Raw genomic sequence first — 21,949 nt, forward strand, 5'->3', positions numbered from 1 at the left:
GTTTCCAGAACACCGGATTGACAATTAAAAGGTACGACCACATACCATTTAACTACCAAGACTAATGATTATAATGGATGATCGTAAGGGGTAAAAAAGCTAATAAAGCTGTTTAAAGTGAAACGGGGCAAGGATGGACGACTGTATATGTTTGTGTAAAACAGTTTTTGAAAATAAATAAAAAGTTAAAAAAAAAAATATGATAGTGGACTTCAGGCTGAAACTAGCCCCTCTAGATCCCACTTTCCTCCATGCCTGGCCAGTGGAGGCAACAAAGTCCTTCCACTTTCTGGAAACAGTCACCTTCCAGGACCCAAGGTAGGAGCAAAATATCAGCTCCATCATCAAGATAGCACAGCAGAGTATGTACCTCCACCTGTAAAAGGAGAACCTGCTGAAGTCAATGATAGTGCAGTTTTACTCCTTACTCGAGTCTCAGCTCCTCCTTCATCCTCTGGTATGCTGCTGCTATTTCCAAGGACTAAGGCAAACTATATCATAGTGGTGCAACGGATCACTGTTGATCCATGATCCAAACTGATCCCACTCCACGGTGTGGCACGCACGTGATCCAAAGATTCGAAAAAGAAAAAAAAAGTGTGTGTATGGTGCACATGGTGAGTCTGTCAAGCAATAGTCATGGCCAGCGCTAGCGGTCCAAGTGGAGGAGCAGAGGAGTTCGTGGCATTTAAGCAGCCCTTTGCTGCCCAATCCAACTGGGCTAAAGCTATTACAAACGTTATTGAGGTGTTTAGCTGCAGACATGAGGCCATATTCCGTTGTGCAATACAAGGGGTTTAAACATAAAATGGATGTGCTTGAACCACGCTATGACATCCCGTTGCACGTCCACTTCGGTGACAAGATCGCTCCAAGCATGTATGAGCAGGAAAGGTCTAAAGTTATGGCTGAACTATCCCAGGCATCTTCTGTTGCCCTAACTACAGTAGGGAGGACCTCCAGGACAACGAAAAGCTACGTGACCGTGACCGCTCATTATATCACAGCAGAGTGGTAGATACAAAGCCGTGTACTGCCCTATACTGCACCTTGATTTGTTTTTATATAATTGCGTGGAATGAGTCTGAATTGAATGTTTTTTAATGGGAAAAAAAATACTTAAATGGCGAGTTAGATTTTTCTTGTCTTTTTTCTTTTTTTGCTGATCCGAAAATTGATCCGATCCGTTACTTAAAACCGTGATCTGATCTGAACCGTGAGTCTTTTGATCCGTTGCACCTATATATATATATATATATATATATATATATCTATATCATGTCATTGGCTCTGCAGAAAAGATGATTGGCTACACTCTGCCTTACCTCTAGGACCCTGAGATGGGCAAGGAAGATTGCCATAGACATAAACTGTTTGTGACACTCCTCAAAGTAGCCTCCCTTTGTTTTGTTGACAGTGCTGCAAACCCTTGGCGGTCTCTCATTGAGCTTCATGATGGAGTCGCATGAAATGGTTTCACTTCGCAGGTGTGCCTTGTCAGGGTTCATTGGTGGAATTTCTTGCCTTATTAATGGAGTTGGAACCATCACATGTGTTGTGCAGAAGTCAGGTTTGTACACAGCTGACAGCTCTATTTGACAACTGTTAGAATTCATATTATGGCAAGAACCAACCAGCTAAGTAAAGAGAAATGACAGTTCATGATTACTTTAAGAAGTGAAGGTCAGTCAGTCCGGACAATATCTAAAACTTTGAGTGTGTCCCCAAGTGGAGTCGCAAAAACCATCAAGCTCTAAGATGAAACTGGCTCACATGAGGACCGCCTCAGGAAAGGAAGACCAAGAGTCACCTCTGCTGCTGAGAATAAATTAATCTGAGTCACCAGGCTCAGAAAATGAAAGTTTACAGATTAGAGCATAGATAAATGCCACACAGAGTTCCAGTAGCATTCACATCTCTACATCAACTGTTCAGAAGAGACTGCGTGAATCAGGCCTTTATGCACAAGTAACTGCTAAGAAAACACAAATAAGGACAAGCAACAAGCAGAGGAGATTTGTTTGAGCCAAGAAACACGAGGAATGGACATTAGACCAGTGGAAATCTGTGCTTTGGTCTGATGAGTCCAAATTTGAGATCTTTGGTTCCACCCATCGTGTCTTTGTGCAATGCAGAAAAGGTAAATGAATGGTCTGTACATGCATGGTTCCCACCATGTGGGGGTGGTTTGCTGGTCACACTGTTTTGTCACTGCTCAGTGACAAAAATACTTATGAGCCTCTGAAACGAGCCCAGGAAGTGGTTACAGGAAGAGAGTGATAAATTGTGTAAAACATTTAGATGGTCTTGTATGATGTTACATCTCTTTTCACTTGTGTTCCAGTCACTGAAGCGTTGGAGGTAGTTCATAAGAGATTACCCCAACCTCAGCAGCAGGACCACTCTCAGCACCGACCAAGTGTGTTTGCTTTTGGAACTGTGTTTTAATTCGACCTATTTCAAATACAAGGGTCAGTTCTACAGACAGAAACATGGGTACTCCATGGGTTCCCCAGTTTCACCCATTTTGGCCCTGTTTTGTGGCTCTGTTATCCTCCCCTTAAAGACCACCAAGTCATTGGTTCAGGTATGTGGATGACACCTGGGTGAAAATCAAATCTCAGGACGTACCACAATTCACAGATCACATTAACTCGGCGGACCAACACATCAAATTCACCAGGGAGGATATGAAAAGTGGCAGGTTCATCTTCTTAGACTGTGGGATTTCTATCAGTGATGGGGGACATCTAAAAGCTGATGTGTATCTCTTGTTCGGTCTTGCTTTTATCATTTAAGAAATATTTCTAAATTGAGCTCTATAATATCCTATACCGAACTGGAGATTGTTATTCATGCTTTTATCTCTTCACGACTGGACTATTGCAATTCCCTGTTTACTTGTCTAAACAAAGGTTCTTTGGAGCGCCTGCAGATCGTTCAGAATGCTGCAGCAAGACTTTTGACGAAAGCTTCAAAATATTCACATATAACACCGTTGCTTATGCAGTTACATTGGCTTCCCGTCGAATTTAGAGTCCATTTTAAGATTTTGGTTTTAACTTTTAAGGCTCTTCAACAACAAGCACCACCTTATATTATTGAGCTTTTACAGCCCTATGCCCTAGTAGGTCTCTGAGGTCGAGTAGTCAGGGCCTACTTGTCACTCCGTATACGAGACTGAAAACTAGGGGTGATAGAGCTTTTGCTACTGTGGCCGCCAGACTCTGGAATTCCCTTCCTCAGGACTTACGATCCGCTGATTCATTGATTACTTTTAAAAACAGCTGAAAACACATCTTTTAAAATTGCTTTTGCTAACTTTGTTTGTATTTTGTCTTTTTAATCTGTTATATCTTGTAAAGCACTTTGTGATTTCTATCTAGAAATGTGCTATATAAATAAAATTTTACTTACTTACTTACTTACTTACCGGAAACCTACGCATACGGGTCAGTATTTAAGGTTTGACTCTCATCATCCACTAGACCACAAACTGAGCTTCATCAGGACACTATAACATTGAGCGAACACCATCCCCACAGACACAGGGGCCACGGAAGCAGAAAAACATCACATCAAGAAGGCCCTGAGTAAGTGTGGTTATCCCAGCCGGACATTTGTCAAAGCTGGGAAGACGCCAAAAGACAGCTCCAGCTGATCCAGGAGAAAAGGACAACCGCTGCCTAAGCGAAAACCTTTAGTGATCCTGTATGTGTCAGGAGTATTGGAACAGTTGAGACGCATTTTCTCTAAACACCGAGTCTCTGTGGCTTTTAAACCCCAAAACATGCTGCACCAAAAATTGCTCCACCCCAAGGATCGGGTCCCCCGACACAAACAGAAGTGTATAGTGTACACTGTTAAGTGCCAGGAGGATTGCCAGGATTTATACATCGGGGAAACCAAACAACCTCTGGCGAAGAGGATGGCACAACACAGAAGAGCTACCTCGTCAGGCCAGGACTCTGCAGTCTATTTACACCTACAGGCCAGTGGACACTCTTTCAATGATGAGGATGTACACATCCTGGACAGGGAGGAACGCTGGTTTGAGCACGGAGTCAAGGAGGCCATTTACGTAAAAAGGGAAAGACCATCTCTGAATCAAGGAGGTGGCCTCAGGGTACATCTTTCGCCATCTTACAATGCTGTGATTGCAGCCATTCCCCAACTCTCTGTGAATGGTATTTATGGCCATTGATCAGTGGTCTATGATCAATGGTTGTTGATCAATGGTCATGACAGTTTGCATATTAATTACAACAGACTTTGTTGGTGATGACAGCTTCAAGACACCTCCTGTATGGAGAACCTAGAATCATGCATTACTCGGGTGTGGCCCATTCTTCCACAAAAACAGTTCAAATTCTGAAGGTTTTGTGGGCCCCTTCTATGAACTCAAACGTCTATCAGCTTTACTTCTTACCACAGATTTTCAATTAGATTCAGTTCAGGTGATTGGCTTGGCGATTCTAGTAGCTTTCTTTTCTTTTTTGAGTTTTCTTGGCTTGTGTTTGGAATCATGGTCTTCCTGAATGTCTACCCTCGTTTGTCCACCACCTTCATTATTTTGGTTGACAGCAGCAGATTTTTATCAAGAATGTATCAAGAACAGGCCCACAACTTGATATTTCCAACTCAAAAAGCACTGTGTAACAACCTAAGACAACACGACACTAACAGTGAAGTTTGAACCTCCAAACATGGTGTGTATTATGGTTTGGAGTTCAAGTTTCGTCCTACCTGACCTGACTATATTCTCCTGGTATTTCACAGGCTTGTCTAAATATTGTTAAACTGTTGTAAGTTTAACACAGCCTTGGCTCCCATGGGACATTGTCGTGGAGGGAGGGGTTTCCTCTCTCTACCTCTCCCTGCTGCCCCTCCTTGGAATGGAGCTGGATGTTCTGGTGTGGTTGTTGACACCCTTCCTTGGTGGTCTGGTTTGACTAGGAGCTCTTCCTTGTTATATTTTCTGTTATTTTCTCCCACCTTCCTTAGAGCCGATTTTGGAAAAGAAAAATGTGTTTGGCACAACAGTCCATTCAGATAATAATTCTAATGGCAAAAGCTGCCAATTCAATTCAATTTCAATTCAATTTTATTTATATAGCGCCAAATCACAACAAAAGTCGCCTCAAGGCGCTTTATATTGTACGATAGATCGCACAATAATAAATACAGAGAAAACCCCAACAATCATATCATATGACCCCTATGAGCAAGCACTTTGGTGACAGTGGGAAGGAAAAACTCCCTTTAACAGGAAGAAACCTCCGGCAGAACCAGGCTCAGGAGGGGCGGCCATCTGCTGCGACCGGTTGGGGTGAAGAAGGAAAACAGGATGAAAGACATGCTGTGGAAGAGAGACAGAGATTAATAACAGATATGATTCGATGCAGAGAGGTCTATTAACACATAGTGAGTGGCTGGAAAGGAAAAACTCAATGCATCATGGGAATCCCGGCAGCCACGTCTATTGCAGCATAACTAAGGGAGGATTCAGGGTCACCTGGTCCAGCCCTAACTATATGCTTTAGCAAAAGGAAAGTTTGAAGCCTAATCTTGAAAGTAGAGATAGTGTCTGTCTCCTGAATCCAAACTGGAAGCTGGTTCCACAGAAGAGGGGCCTGAAAACTGAAGGCTCTCCCTCCCATTCTACTTTTAAATACTCTAGGAACAACAAGTAGGCCTGCAGAGCGAGAGCGAAGTGCTCTAATAGGGTGATATGGTACCACAAGGTCATTAAGATAAGATGGGGCCTGATTATTTAAGACCTTGTATGTGAGGAGCAGGATTTTGAATTCAATTCTGGATTTAACAGGAAGCCAATGAAGGGAAGCCAAAACAGGAGAAATATGTTCTCTCTTCCTAGTCCCTGTCAGTACTCTTGCTGCAGCATTTTGGATTAGCTGAAGACTTTTCAGGGAGTTTTTAGGACATCCTGATAATAAAGAATTATCCAGACAGAAAGGATTGAAAAAAAAAGTTTACGTTCTTTTGTAACCAATGCCATCAGTATGTCTTTGCTGTCTATATATGAGGCCTCGGAAACTGCCAGGCAAAGACTCAAAGCTTTTTGCCAGCCACTTAAAGAGTTACACCAGAGAGATAGAGGGCAGGAGAATAAACAAGCTATATTTCAATGAACCATCCAAGGTGTACTCTCAGTGGCAGCAGAACAACATGAGAACAGCCCAACCAAGGCTGGAGATGAAGCAATATTGGAAGAGCGTATGGGACATGGACACAACCCATGACAATAATGCTCAGTGGCAAGTCGATCTAAGAGGAGACCACAGCAACCTCCCTGAATAGGATCCAGTAACCACCACAGTGGCAGACATCCACTGAGAAAGGGTCTCAAGCACGAAGAATTGGACAGCACCAGGCCCAGACATGATTCACATCTACTGACTAAAGAAGCTAACTGCACTGCATGAGTGTCTGGCAGCACCTGTGAATCAATACCCAGAATGGCTAATGGAAGGCCAGGCAGCGCCTATCCCAAAAGATCCCAAGAAGGGACCAGTCCCTCTACAAAACTATTATCAAGTACAGGTAGAGTCGCACAAATTAAATATATTAAAAGCCTTCAGAAAAGTAAAAGTAGAAAAGTGACTCAAAAAATAGAGAGACATGGTGTCGGCGGAAACTGATGAACTCAAAAGTCAATACAAGATTTTGTTTTACTGGTTTATGTATTGTCACATACAGACACAGACTACAATCCAAATTGAAAAAGTTAGAACAATATAAAATTAATAGCTCATTTAAAGCATACAGTTAATTAGACATATTGAAATTTAAGGCTGAAATTGTTGTGTGATGCCAAGAAAAAAATAAAGTACCAACCAAACAAAAAGAATTACGCAATGACTGGGAGGTCTCTCTTGTAGATGAGGAAAAGTTTAACTAGGGATACAGCTGAAATGTATGAATACAGTTTATCAATAGAAAAGCAAAATATTAGGAGATTTTATCAATGATACTTACTTTTGACAAATTTCTGTAGAAAAGAGAAAACCACTACTGAATGGCTGTTATGTTCACTGCAGATTGTGGAGTGGAAGTCATGGCATGGGATCAAAATATGGTTGTATTACTACAATATTGGTATTTCATCACTCTAACATGGTGGTGAGACAAAGAAAAGATCAGAAATACAATTCCACGTGTCCTTTATTCCACTATAACCAATGAAACATCCATTGTGCTGCTTCTTGCAACCACTACATGTATGATGTATCCATTTCACAGCATATTTAAGGCTTATTTCATTGTTTTACACACCATGATCAATATACGATTCTACTAGCTGTCTTTCATTTGCATATTAAAATCAATAAAAACTAGCCAGCCTTATGAAAGGCCTAATATGTACTGAGTACTGAAGTATACCATTACAGAGGATTATTGTACAAACCATTTTCAGAAACGGTGTAAATCTTTCAACATTTAGATTGGACAAATGTGTAAAAATGTCAGTATCAAAAGAAGAATCGGGTCCTAAGAGGATCTTCATTTACTTTTAGAAGAGAAACTAAAGGAAATATACTGGAGATGATTGAGGACTTTTTACTCAAAAGTCCAACATTAGCTATGATCAGAAAACACGAATACCCAACTGACAAATTACAGCAGTGCACCAAATCATCATTACAAGTTGCTATGCAAATATTCCCCAAACACAATCCTGAAAAGATTTAGTATTTACTTCAAAGTGTTAGGTTGTTTTTTTGTTTTGTTTTTAAATCTGATCTTAGTGTCATATAGCTTCATTTTTTTTGTCCACTTGCAGGCAACAAAAAATAAATTATTCAAACACAACTGATGCAACATCCAAAACCAGGAGTGATCATATGCATGCGTCGGTCATTTTCACAGCATTCCATTTCCCCTTTGTGGTTTTGTCATGTCTTTCAAAGTTAAAATTATCAAAGGCTTCAGCAGACACCTGCTTTGTAGGCCGATTTCTATCATTCTACAGGCAGGAACACGAGTCAGAGGATTACTAGTCGGGCTGAAGTTGATTTTTGTACCTTGCTCTCATTTCAGTATTCCCCAAACTGTCTGGCTTTCACAGTGATTGATTCCTGCGATAAATAGCAGCAGTCAGTCCCCCTGAAGACCACAAGTTTCTTGCAGTTCACAGGAATGTCTGACTGAAATACAAACATAAGGCTTTGTTCTTAGTGAGGAATCACAGATAATTAAGCCCAACCCCCAAACCAGTAAATGTATGTTCACTTTGAATAACCTAAACACATCAGAATTCAGTGTCTTCAGACGGCAAGCAAACCCACTATGCTGCCTGGCAGCTTGCAAGACTTGTTTTCATGTGAATCAGCTGTCTTACCAGCCAATCTACAGTTAACACAGCTCTGATACCCGCTGCTCTCTCTTCCACAGAGGTAGGTTTTCCTATTTGGGATGTTTCCCTTTTGTGTTGCTTAAAGGCCAAGGTGCACACATGGTGTGAGAGTGCTGCATATGAGATGACAATGAGAATTTTCGATACGTACCAGGTGCAATCAAAATTTCTGACAGTTCTCTTTTCTTTGTGCAGCAAACCTCCTGGAGCTCCTAGTACTTAGATTGCTCCCCGATAGTCTTACTCTGACCATCTGACTTTCATGTTCCAGGCCAAATCTGGCAAGTAGGACTGTTTGGGCCAAAATAGATGTTTGTGTTTCCTGTGTGGTGTGAGAAGCAAAATGCACTGTCCTGTTGGCTTGCACTGAATCTTCACCGCTGGACGGCTAGAACAAGTAGAACTTGACCCTGAGTGTCTCTGTTTGGGTGAGAAAACTCAGTGTTGATCCTCAACATGAAATTTGGATAATTTTAAGCAGCAGGAGCACTCATGTACTCCTTATACATAAATGAAATCACCCCGAATATTAGACTGTGCTTAAACAGTTATCATTAGGGATGTTCCTGACCAAACATTTTCCTAGTCAATGAGTTGTTTTTACATCAAACCATTAGTGACCTAAGTGTTATATATTCTGGATTTTGTGTTTCAAAAAAGACTCAAAAGATTATTCAGTTTCCTGAGAAACATAGAATGTCACAAGTAAAATTAGGAGTGTGTAAGATTACAGGGAAACAACTGTGATTACAAAATTTACAAATGTGAATTTTGTAAGTGCACACACATACTAAGACAGCTGTTAAAAACACTAGCAAATGTTGAATGTGTTGCAACAAACAGCAGGAAGACTATCGATATTTAAGGTTGAGGCTAAATGCTATGGTTAGGCTACAAATGGATTTCAAAAATTAAGCCATGTTTGGTTGCAACCTTCTATGAGTTATCAAAGAGCCTAACAAAATGATGCCACATCTTTAATTTGCTGCCCACAATCCTTATGTAATATCCACGGAGACCAGCTGACTGTGACTGACCAAGTCATTATAACCAGTTCCATTTTACAAATAACACACACACTTTTCTGTGTAACCGGAGGCTGTAGTGATCGGGGAGTGCCACTGCCATGGTGAGCTTTTGCCATGTCTCAAGGTAAAATATGTATTGCAGGACCAAAGGTTTCCCAGTAAAACACTGCATTGTGATGAGATGATCAATGATTAACTGGTGAGGCCAGCTGGTGTACATGATCCTCTCACCACAATATATTTCCAGCAGTTATGGTTCAAACCTCTCTGCTTGAAATTTGTACAACATCTAAAGGAGCAAAAGTGCTGTAGATGTGTAATGTGCCAGTTGAAGTTTGCCATCATCATCTCCCTACATGAGAGAGCAGCGTGCATCAACACTACAGAGAGTACAGAGCCTAAACAAGCTGGGATGCAGTCTGGCCAGCAAAAAATAAAAAATAAAAAAAATATCACAGTTTTACTTCAAATAAAAACAAAAACATAATGGAATGTCAGCTAACAAAATGCAACATTACAGTGCAACCCTGTAATCAACCCTGAATGGTAACGTAAAGTTAAAGAAATGAAAAAGGAAAATCTTCATCCACAGTATCTTGAGGTGCAAGGCAAAACTGATACTTCTTTACCTTGTATAAAAGAATACAAAACTCAACATTGCAAATACTCAGTCAAAAGAAAAAAGGGGAATTGTGGACCAAACAGAATGAAGGATATGAAAGTGTGAGCAACAGAAGTTCACAGTGAAAGACTGACATACATGACATAGGGGAGACAGATTAAGTAGAGAGTGGGAAGGAAGCAGAGATTTGGAGTGGATAATGAATCAAGACTGAGCAGCAGTTAGAAACACTGTCAAGGCCCGGGCTCATTAGCAAAGCAGGTTCTTGTGTCTTGTAGGAGCACCAGCCAGGTCTTCAAGAACTCCATATTTGGGCTAACCATTGATGGTGTCATCATTTTACTCCTGTTGTGTCCCTCCAGAGGAAATGATGAGGATAATTCTTGAGTGTCTTGAAATGAACCCGGACCCGAATTCCAAGGTCCTCAAGAAGTGGAAAGCTCGAAAGAGATGAACTGTTTGAGCCTCTCCAGGTACTGAGCATATAGCTCAATGTCATTGTGGCCAGCTCCCTCCACCCAAAGAGGCTCAACTGCACGGGGACAGCGCTCATACATCGCCAAGCCATGGGAGAAGTCAATGACCTCGTCCTCTGTGCCATGGATTACAAGCACCGGGGACGCCACCTTGGACACCTTGTCGATACTGCGGAGAAAGAAAAAGACATTAACAGTATGAGGAAATGACAGACAGTAAAGAACAGAGTGGGTCAAACTGATGAAATCTTTGCAAACAGTGGCAAACACCTGATAGTGAAAACTGGCATAAAATCTTGACTGGAGCCAGTGTGTTGAAAAACACGTTAAATTAAGAGGTACCACTCACAGATCTCAAGGCTCTGGCAAAATAGCCAAAATGGTTTTCACCTTAACTCGATACTAAACAGGTGTTCAATAAAAATACCCCAAGGTCAAGTGCTGTTAGGGTTGCACAATTAATCGTTAGAAAATCGCGATCTCAATTCATACTTATGTGCGATCTCATTTCCAAATGACAACGATTTTAAAAAAAAAAGAAAAAAAAAAAAAAGATGACGATTGTACCGCATTTTGATCCGGGACATAATCTGCATGAAAACAAGCGCTCACTCTTCCTGCGCAACAAATGACAAGGGCGGAGCCTTATACCACGTGATACAGAAGCCAGCTGGTTGCTAAAATTGGCAGGGATAAAACAACGGAGCGCACGTGAGAGATGACGAAGCTGTAAAGGCCAAGAAAGTGACAGGAGAAAATCCATCCCGGTCAACCACCCAAACATCAATAATGGGAACCTTATACAGCGCTTCCCCATACCCGTCGAACTCCCGCAGGTACAAAGAAATTACGGAGGCTATCACTTATCACCTGGCTAAAGATATGGCTCCCATCAACACTGTGAAACGAGGGATTTAGGAAAATAATCAACACCCTAGACAAACGCTACACAGTGCCGTCCCGCAACTATTTTTCAAATGTTGCACTACCTGCTCTATACACGCAGTGTCGAGCAACGGTGGAGACGGAATTACAAGCAGTACAACATTTTGCGGCAACGACAAAATGTGAGACATTTATTGTTTTTATGTTCATTTATTGTTTTTAGGTTCAGTCTCAACTGCTACGAAGTTGATGTGCAGTTAATAAGTGCAATAAATATTTATACTGTTAAAGAAAATCGTGAGAGAATCGTAATCTCAATTCTAAGCAAAAAAATCGTGATTCTCATTTTATGCAAAATCGTGCAGCCCTAAGTGCTGTGGTAACCTTGTTGCAGTTGAAAATATTTACAACCACAAGCACTATAAAATTTGTCGTAATTGGCTATCAGGAGACCTCAAAATAAATTTAAACTAGGCCAACTTGAGACGTGATCGCCATGATTCTTCTCAGTGTCAGCCATGGCTTTCAGGAGCTCGTTACTGTGTGAGTCTGCAGAGTGATGATAACACAACCGAGACACACACGAGATGCAGAAAGTGTAAAGCTACAAGGATGTTAAGAAATAAAAATGTTAGCTACTCATTCAGTATAACATTACAACAGGGCTGGTGCCACAGGGTAGCAACACAAATGTCTCAAAGTTCTAGTTCTATCTGCCAAGTTAGCCTTCAGTTTTTTTCTGCTATGTTTTTCTTGCTACATAAATTACTTAATTTTTTGATACATAAAGTTTGGTTTTCATGAGATATCCAGGAAAAACTGGCTCTGAAGCAGCAACGCATCAGTGGAGAACGGGTTGTGTTAAGATGCTTTTTGTCACAAATTTAAAATGCATAGAAAAACTGGTGAATGCCGTGTGTGTGTGTGTGTGTGTGTGTGTGTGTGTGTGTGTGTCACACTGACAGCAGCTTAGGTGAATGGTGATCAACTCTGTCTTGTTCATTGGACGGAACTGCTATGAATACAAATTCCGCTCTAATCATCACGATAACTAGGGGTAGGGCCTCAGCTTGTGCAGTTAGTCAGAATATTAATGCCGGGGAATTACTGGGAACTAATTTCATTCCTGATAGAATAAAACTATTATCATGTTCACTTCACAGCTGAGGTATAAAAACTGAATTATGGCAGACATGGCTTTTAAAAATGAGTTTTGCCAACATTTATATGACTGTAAGTGCACAGCTACACAGAGCAAACCCTGGTGGAAATATATTACCTCTGTAACACTAGCAAACATTTGATTTCCAGACAGATCACTACTGAGCTGCTTTAGCACGCCATGCAAATTGCCACGGAAATTTGGAGGCTTTTCAATATATTTGCACAGGCAAACCTTTCATCCTCTTGGAAATAGGATCAAGGTCACATATTTAAACACATTACTTTTAAAAAAATGACATTTATTGGTGCTACTGTTATTTCTTTTTCAAATGTCAGACCTCAGAGGAGTGCGTACTAAAAGACTGTAGACTCAATACAATAGAATTATCTATAAAAATAGACATTTTTGAGTCATGGCTCCAGAATATTCCAGTGAAATCACCGTACTTATAGAGTAATGGGGGATCCAAAGGACCAAACCACAATTCTAACAAAAATAGAGCCAAGTACAGCGATGTCTGGCATCCTCTCCTCTAAATCTGTCAGGTTAACTCAAGGAAAAATGTAAATAATCTAGTACATATAGAGAAATAAGAAGAAGTATGAACCACTGAATGCCAAGCAAATAACATAACATAGCAATTCTCTCATTAACAAAAACAAGCCCAAGTCTTTAAAATTACTTTACTCTGTATTATACTGTATAAAAGCTGAAGTAAAGCCTGCCTCAGTCTATTTTAAACAGTAAAGCCTTTTGTAAACATGTCGTAAAAGGTGCTCAAATCTCAAGGTGGAAGAACTTACTTTGTTTCCTTAGAATGAAGAAGAACTTACTTTAGTTCTTCTTCATTCCAAGGAAACAAGTTCAATTCAAAAAGTGATGGTAAAAGTACCACACAAGGTCAAGACTGCATTGAAACTGCATGATATGTGTAACATGAACTCAACTGGCAACACTGATTCATGGGAGTAAACAGGTTATTAGTTTCTCATATGCAATTAACATATGTGACAGATAAATACAGTAGGGAGAAACTGACTTTAGCTGAAAAAATATCTAACCTTTTTTCTCTTTTTGTGACTTGGAGAGTGTTTTACATGCATTTGTGACCACCTTGATGATTGTAATGCACTTTAAGTATTGTATTGATCAGCCCTCATGATCACGCTTACAAATGGTCCAGAATGCTGCTGCTCACCTGCTAACAGGGACACGCAAACGTGAGCACATTACCCCTATTCTTGCCTCTTTACACTGGTTTCCTATCCATTTTAGAATTAATTTTAAAATGTTATTGTTTGCTCTTAAAGTTTTAAATGGCCTGGCTCCACAGAGGTCTCTCAGATCAACTGACCAGTCGCTCCTTTTTAAAAAAGTTCAAATTGTTTTTGTATTTTCCTGTAAATCTCACTGACACTAAAATGATAGAAAGAGATTTTCTGGGTGCCATGCAGATTCAAGCAAATTAACATGCATAGAAAAACAAAAAAGCAGCAACGACACTGTACACATATGTAGACTGGCATGTAATGTATTTATATGTAAACAAGCAAAGAAAGCACACTGGGGGATGTAGTTGTTCAGGAACAGTGATTGGAATAACAGAGTTTTCAGTAAAGAGTAATCGAACTAATTACCATTTCTATTGTTACAACATTGTTACCGTTACTAACAAGAAAATGCAGTGCGGACCCGTTACTTTTTTTTCTTTTTTTTAAACACACAGACAATTGAAACTGTCGGCTGTCAGCTTACTGGGAGCTAAAGTAGTCGTGGTAAACCAATCACATGACCAATTTAAGACTTTATATCAGCCCAAGAACCCTACCTCTCAATTGTTGTGTTCAAAGTGGCGACTTCAAACCATATACCACTTTTTAAATTGTGTTAATAGGCCAGTAAAAACCAGAGTCATGATAAAAACTATACTCAATGTTTTTTTTCTGAATACATTGTGATGTTTACTGTGGGAAGAAACAATAAAAAAGGAAAGCGCTCGAAAGCAGTCTCCGCTTGCGACCAAAATCAAAAACAAAAAAACCCCCTTTCCTGACCTGGATGTACCATGTCGACCAATCTAAAAATTACTGGGAAGATGGCATTTGGTTGTTTAGGAAGAGGGGGAGGTTTTAGGAGTGATGGCGGCGAGTGAGCAAAAGAGGAAGAGGGGGGGAGTGAGTTTTGAGACGTGAGAGATTTGTGACGTTTAGCGTGTTTGGAGTGTGTAGTTAGTGTGTTGTCTTGTGTAGTTACTGTGTAGTGTAGCAAAATGTTTTGTGTTGTGTGTCAGAACAATGAGGCGACTGCTGAATGTCACAGTTGCTGCCAAAAAGCCACCAAAGGCAGATTACAGTGTAAATAGTGTCTCCACGTGGAAAACAGGAGGAGTGATACACCTCCTGCTGTCAGGCCTGCAGGTATCACGCTTGTGATGATCTCCTTCATTTTATAGTGGACAGAAATTATTTTTTGGAGTGGCACAAATAATTTCAGTGGCATCTTATTTGATGCAGAACACCTGATTGTTCTGTAAATAGCTTGAAGTGGTTATTTTAAAAAATTCCTTGGGTGCATTTTTAGGTAAATAGCTGCATTTAACTTTGTTGTTTGCAACACTTGTGTATAGGTTTTTAAAATTTAGAATTTATATTTGCACAAACCTTTTTAAAGAGGAAACTGGAAAAACATATGTCTGTTTAGCCCATTGCCAGCATCACATGACTTTTGATAAGCAAAACAAAATGGGGAGACAAGAAACTGCTGTTATAAGAATACTTTTTTGACAACTTGATGACAATTTAAATATTTGAGAGTCATCACCACACTCTCTACTCTTTAAGGATGTGAGGAATGCCTGAGATTACACACGTAGAACACACATATTCAAACATATCCAGTTATGCAACACTTCCTTGAAAGTTACACTTAATATTGCTCACAGTTCCGCACTGCACATCATAAATCTACGGACACAGCAGACTGCTACATTTAAATATTGTCTGGCTTTTTATAATTTGGTCAGATAAGTATCTCTTGTTATTCTAAATTATGAATCTTGTGAGGCTGTTCGATATTTTAAAAAGGAACCAATAATAATGCCTGTCCCTGGCTGTGGCATAGACTCTTTCACATTTTGGTCAGAAGTGAACAACTGTTGTGAAACATTTTCCTGTGATTAGTTAAAACACAAAAAAAATAGAAGAGAAGAGAATTGAATCTCAAAATAACTAACTTCTTTGCTGTGTTTTGCAGTGATGTATTTATCTCTCCCTATCTCGCTCAAAGAAAAAAAAAATACTTTTGCTAAATTTAACTCTTTAAATTTTAGATTAACATCCATCCATCTTCGTCCGCTTACTCAGGGCCGGGTCACGGGGCAGAGAAACAGAGAAGCTCCAATCCTCCCTCTTCCCCAGCCACCTCCTCCAGCTTGTCCAGGGAACACCCAGGCGTTTGCCGGCCAGCCGAGAGATATAATCTCTCCAGCGTTTCCTGGGTCTGCCCCAGTGCCTCCTTCCGGTGGGACATGACCAGAACACTCACCCAGGAGGCGCCCAGGAGGCATCCTTGTCAGATACCCGAACCACCTCAACTGGCTCCTTTCGATGTGGAGGAACAGCGGCTCTACTCTGAGCTCCTCCCGAATGGAAAGGGAGACGCCAGCTACCCTTTGGAGGAAGCCCATTTCCGCTGCTTGTATTCGCGATGTCGTCCTTTCGGTCACTACCCACAGCTCATGACCATGGGTGAGGGTAGGGACGTAGATCAAACGGTAAATTGAGAACCTGGCTTTTACACTTAGCTCTCTCTTCACAACAACAGACCAGTACAGCATCCGCATCATTGCAGCCGCAGCACCAGTCCGTCTGTCGATCTCATGCTCCCTTCTCCCGTCACTCGTGAACAAGACCCTGAGATACTTAAATTCCTCCACTCGGGACAGGAACTCGTCCCTGAGCCGGAGTGGGCACTCCACCCTTTTCCGGCTGAGGACCATGGCCTCAGATTTGGAGGTGCTGATTCTCATTCCCACCACTTCACACACGGCTGCAAACCGTTCCAAAACCATTTTTGAGGGCTTTTATACTAACATTTCAAGAAATTTTAACAATGATAACAAATGACGACTGATGTATGCCTAAATAAATTGTTGGCTGAGAAGGAAGACTGTTAAGCAGCAGTTTTTAGTATTTTACTGGCGTGGGAAAATGTTTTTTGCTGACACAATGTGAGGTCTTTTCTGTATCTCGTACAAAGTCAGTAACAAAAATAACTCACTTTTACAGCCAATGGCCATGAAGCACTTCCAAAATCTCTCTTAATGAATGCCTGACTACTCCCAATATGCAGGGTCCTACAGAAGGTTGTAATCAAGTTGGTGGAACACATTTCCTTTAAGTAGTATCACAAAATATGGCAGTATGGAAACGTTTTTTAAAGTTTGAACTAGAGCTGCACCAGACAATCAATCTATAGATTATTCCATCGACTAATCAAGCAATCGACCAATAATAAATGTTCAAAAGAGAAAAAATACAGGTCTTTAAAATTAACTGCTCATTGGTTTCCATTTTAGAAATTGCAACACTTTTTGTTTCATTTGTCAACAAAAACCCCCAAAACAAACCATCTGTAGTAAAAATATATAAATACTCTCAAGTAGAGTCAAAGTCAAATAAAATAAGATCAATATGCAATCTAAACTAAGCCATTAAACATTTCCATGTACTCTTGTACTTTGTTGAAGGCTTTAGTCATTTATATTAGTAATACTTTGACAGATGGTTCATCTTCACTTGCTAAAATCGCTCATGCTTAAATGGACAAAAAAAGATTTTTAAAAAAAAAAAAACCCCACCAACCTAATAATAATTTACAAATGGATCATTTGACCGTGTGAAAAGTCCTGTTGTGTCCAGTTGTACTTGTACCCATCTTCCTCCTCCTGACCTGACTGCTTTAGGGCTGAAAACCACTCTAAGCTGTTCAGTCACAGCCAGAGACTCAACTCAACACCAGCAATGATCCTTCGCATGCAACAGAAGTGGATGGCTGATATCTTTTTGGTTTCGTGGTCTGTGTTAAATCCCAGACTTCCAGGAAACAAACAAACAAACATACTAGGTTCAGCTAGTTTGCTGGAAGCTAACTGGATGTACTTGAAGATCTTAAACAGGATGAGACAAACTCAAAACAGGTAAAGGTGTTTTGATCATTTTGTTTCTTTTATGAACCATTTCACAAAATGTAGTGACTGCATTTAGTATGCATGTGTGTCCCAGTTCCTATTTTTGTGCAGATGGTAATGCCATAGGACAGTGGTTCTCAAACTTTTCACAGTGAGTACCACCTCATAAAATATATGGCTCTTAAAGTGCCACCCTTATGACCAACATTAAAGTACAGTAGTATAGGCCTGAATGTTATTTATTTTAACATAAACAGGATGTGACGAGTGATGATAATAACAACTGTACTGTATTAAAACATTCACAGCAGGTGGGATCCGGTCTTGTGATGACGTATGAACCCTGCTTCCGGGTTAAAAACTACTCTGCGTTTTTAACATGTTTTAATGCTTTGTATCTTGTTCTGTTTAATCTGAACAAGCCCCTAAAAACAGTCAGTGATCACTGTCGGCCTCTCTCAGTTTTTATTACCGCTAATCATTTTAAAGCTCCGTTTTTAAAACCTTCCGATGTAACTCCAGCCCAGCCCATGCAGCAGTATATTAATGACTAACCTCATATTGTGGATGGATTATCTCAGTTGTTCTCCTGACTGAAGTTTGGTCCGTTTACAGCATCCTGCCATGCAACTGCATTTGTCCCTAACCATCAGGAACCCTCACGTTAACTTTTATTGAGTGGAAAAAAAGTTAATGTTTATCCTCCAGCTTCATTGTGCTAATGTGTTTATATCATGCTAACCACACCTGTGTAGCTAGCCACCACGTAGCACATCATTATATACCAGCTAGTCCAACTTCAGTAACCCACTGATGTTTAGTTTTCTGTCTTCACGTGTACCACAGTGTGAGAACCACTGCCAAAGGAGGTTTGAAAGCCTGCAGTCATCGAGTCGGCATAGCGGTGGCAACTCAGCAACCCGGCTCTGTAACGCTACATGTTCTGCCACTTGCCATTCCTAAATTCTTCCACTTTGATTTAATCTAACTTACAGTTTATAATGGAACACCTAGGAGGAAAGAAATTTCATTACGTCAATTGCAGTTGCTGTGTCGGTATCCCTTTGCAGCACTACATTTGAATTTAGTGACCTCTTTAGGATGACGCATTCATTTGCAAATGTTTGTAAAGGCAGACTGCAAGGCTAGGTGGTTGGTTATATATACTTTTGTCTATATAGTGGATGTTACTGATACCATCTATTTTAAGATGGGATCAGTAAGCAGGAAAAGACTTTCCATGTCACCATTAACATCAGAGAAAAAGAAACCTTCAAGCGTGTTTTGAACAAATCTACAGTTTTCAGTTTACCAGTCCAATCACAGCACACTCTAGAGAATACAAGAATGAGTTTCTCTGGCAGGGTGTGTCTGGGCTCACCCTTAAAGACAGGGTGAAAAGCAAAGCAGAATAAATGTTCCTTTCACATGTCAGAAAGAGTCAATTCTACTGGTTCAAGTATTTGACAAGGACGCCTCCCAAATGATGGCATTACATATTCCATCTGGCCAAGGAGTGCCGTGAGAGTCCCTCAGAGGAACTAGGTTTTGAGTAGAAGAACATACATATAACATATATATACTTCCCCGCTTAGCCTGCAAACCATTGACAAGTTACAAATGAATAAATGATTAAAATAGATGAATGGATGAATAACATTTCTAAACATTAGGAATAAGCACACTAATCTACTACACAGAGGCTTTATCATCTCAACCTGATATATATCCACTAGACTGTGCTGCAAGGAACGAAGTTTGCTGGGGCAGCCAATGGCAGGAGAAAATCTTTCAACAACTATCCACCAATATACAACCAATATAACCAGTATATATCATAAATCAAATGACTAAAAATAAGCTTGAATAAGCTCCTTCACACTGTTCTCGCTTAACAAACCTAAACATTATAGCTAAAATCTGGATTTTCTCATGTCAGCCAGCCAAACAAAGTAAAACCACTGACTGCTTAGGAGCCAGACAGTGAAAATGGACAGTATCTTTGTGTTGGAGCCTGGGGCAGCACAAAAGTTATTGGTTCTGTTATTAGTTAGCTAACATAAACTAATGTAAATCTATTAGCATAAACCAAACCACTGATGTCATGTTCTATACTGACACAAGGTATCACTAAACATGCTCGAAAAAATTTAAGCACTTATTTCTATAGTACATGTGGGCAGTTATGCACACATCTAATGTCATTGTAAAGTATGACAAAGTTGTGGTTCAAACTCATTTTACATGGTGGTCCACATACAGCCCACTTTAATCCCAAGTGGGCCAGATCAGGGAAACTCCTCTTCCTGTAAGTGTATCGACGTTTAACTGCACTTTTAATCCAGGAGATATTATAATGTCCAAAAATACAAAAAGAAGTGCAGCAGCAACAGTCTGTCATTTTTCTACATTGGCAACACGATTAACGGCCTTAAATCGGAAGAAATAAATGTATCAAACTACAGAAAAGTTAAACTCGTTGCTCAAACTGTTCTTTAATTATAAAACTTAAACTTTAAAACTTAACAAAAAATGCTATATTTTTATTTTTTATTGTGTTCTTTGTCATTTAACTGTTTATTTATTACTTAACTACTGTAGTGTAGTATGAACTGCCACGGGAGAGGTCTTTACCCGCAGGAAAAGCTGTAAAACTTGTGAAACAGTTAAATGCCCCAAATTTATGACCTTTGTCCACTGCAGTCCAGCAGATTAGCTTCTTTGCCTGGATGATTCTGAGCCCTAAACTTGACATCCCTGGTCTATAATCTTTGTGCTAGCTTACAGAAATGTTCACGGCTAAAGAATTAGTAATGGTAAATGGTAAATGGTAAATGGACTGATTCTTATATAGCGCTTTTCTACTCTCACAGAGTACTCAAAGCGCTCTATACAACATATCGCATTCACCCAATCACACCCATTCTCACAAGCACTTTATCTACACGTAGTGCTTACTAAGTACATTCACACACATTCATACTCCGATGGACGCATCGGAGAGCAAGTTGGGGTTAGTATCTTGCCCAAGGATACTTGACATGCAGACTGGAGGAGCCAGGGATCGAACCACCAACCTTCTGATCAGTAGGTGACCTGCTCTACCTCCTGAGCTACAGCCACCCCTACCCTACAGCCAATGAGGGCCAATTACTTTAATCAGCCACGGAACTCTGACATTTATGACTGTGGTTGCTGGCATGGTTTTTACAGTAAAGCAGCCTGTTGTGCTTGTGATATTACTGTCTCTTTTGGCGTAAGGCAGGAGTGTAAAGTCTTGCACTGTGCAGGTTAACAGTCAGCTGTGCAGGGATGGCACTGCTTCAGATAATGTTAGTTGCCTTTGTGGCAACATGCTTTTGACACACTTTGCAGTCTGCACTGTTTTGATTCCTCACACACCTGAGTACTAACTGGGGTTCACAGACACACACCATCTTGGTTGGCTGCTGCTTCTAAACATATCGTGGGTTGTCGGTCTTGTGTTGCTGCTCAGTAACGTTCAATATTTATTATTTACTGCTATTTATGCTTATGTTGGTTGTTGCTGTGGTTTCCCTACTGTGTTGTTTTCCTTGTGCTTGTTTTTTTTGGGGGGGGGGGGTTTCCCAGCAGGTGATCAAATGCATTTTTAGTGTCTTTTCTCTCCGTCTCTCTTCTCCTCTGTCTTTCTGTTTCTCTTCCCAACTTCTCTTTTCCTTGTCTTTCTCTTTCCTATCCCTAGTCCTTTTAGTCCTTTAGTATGAATCTAATAACTTAAAAGTAGTGCTGTTAAAATTAACGTGTTAACGCAGATTACGCCGTCATCACGATTAACGCGATACAAAAAATGTAACGCTATTAACGCATCTGGAGTGCAGAATGACTCAAAATCCCTGAAACGTTTCTGTTAATGGATTTCGGGCAGTTTGTCCAAGTAGAGTTACCGTCACACATGCGCCAATGTGCAGTTGATCTGGTAGTGACGGGCAGCTGAACCAATCAACTCAATATGGAAGATGATAAACGCACATTTGCCCTCTTGATGGGAAATTTGAGTATTAAAAAAATAACAAGACGGAACAGTCGACCGACATAAAGTATTATGCACATTGTGCAAGAAGGAATTTTATTTTCACCAAAGCACTTCCAGCTTAAAATATCACATTGAAGCAAAGCATACGGTAGTCGGGGATGCTGCTAGCACTTTGGCTAACGTGTCACCCAGC

At 40.4% G+C, this 21,949-nt stretch overlaps 1 protein-coding gene across 1 annotated transcript in view; it reads right to left on the bottom strand.

Moving 5' to 3' along the window:
• Positions 1-7,167: 7,167 nt before the first annotated feature.
• Positions 7,168-21,949, bottom strand: part of abhd17c (abhydrolase domain containing 17C, depalmitoylase) — a 36,522-nt gene continuing 21,740 nt past the window's right edge. The window contains exon 3 of the mRNA XM_031755963.2: positions 7,168-10,672. Within this exon, the coding sequence (XP_031611823.1) occupies positions 10,453-10,672 (220 nt within the window). The 3' untranslated portion in view covers positions 7,168-10,452. The remainder of the gene's footprint in view (positions 10,673-21,949) is intronic.

This window comes from Oreochromis aureus, linkage group 1, assembly GCF_013358895.1.
Source record: "Oreochromis aureus strain Israel breed Guangdong linkage group 1, ZZ_aureus, whole genome shotgun sequence".
Lineage (NCBI taxonomy): Eukaryota > Metazoa > Chordata > Actinopteri > Cichliformes > Cichlidae > Oreochromis > Oreochromis aureus.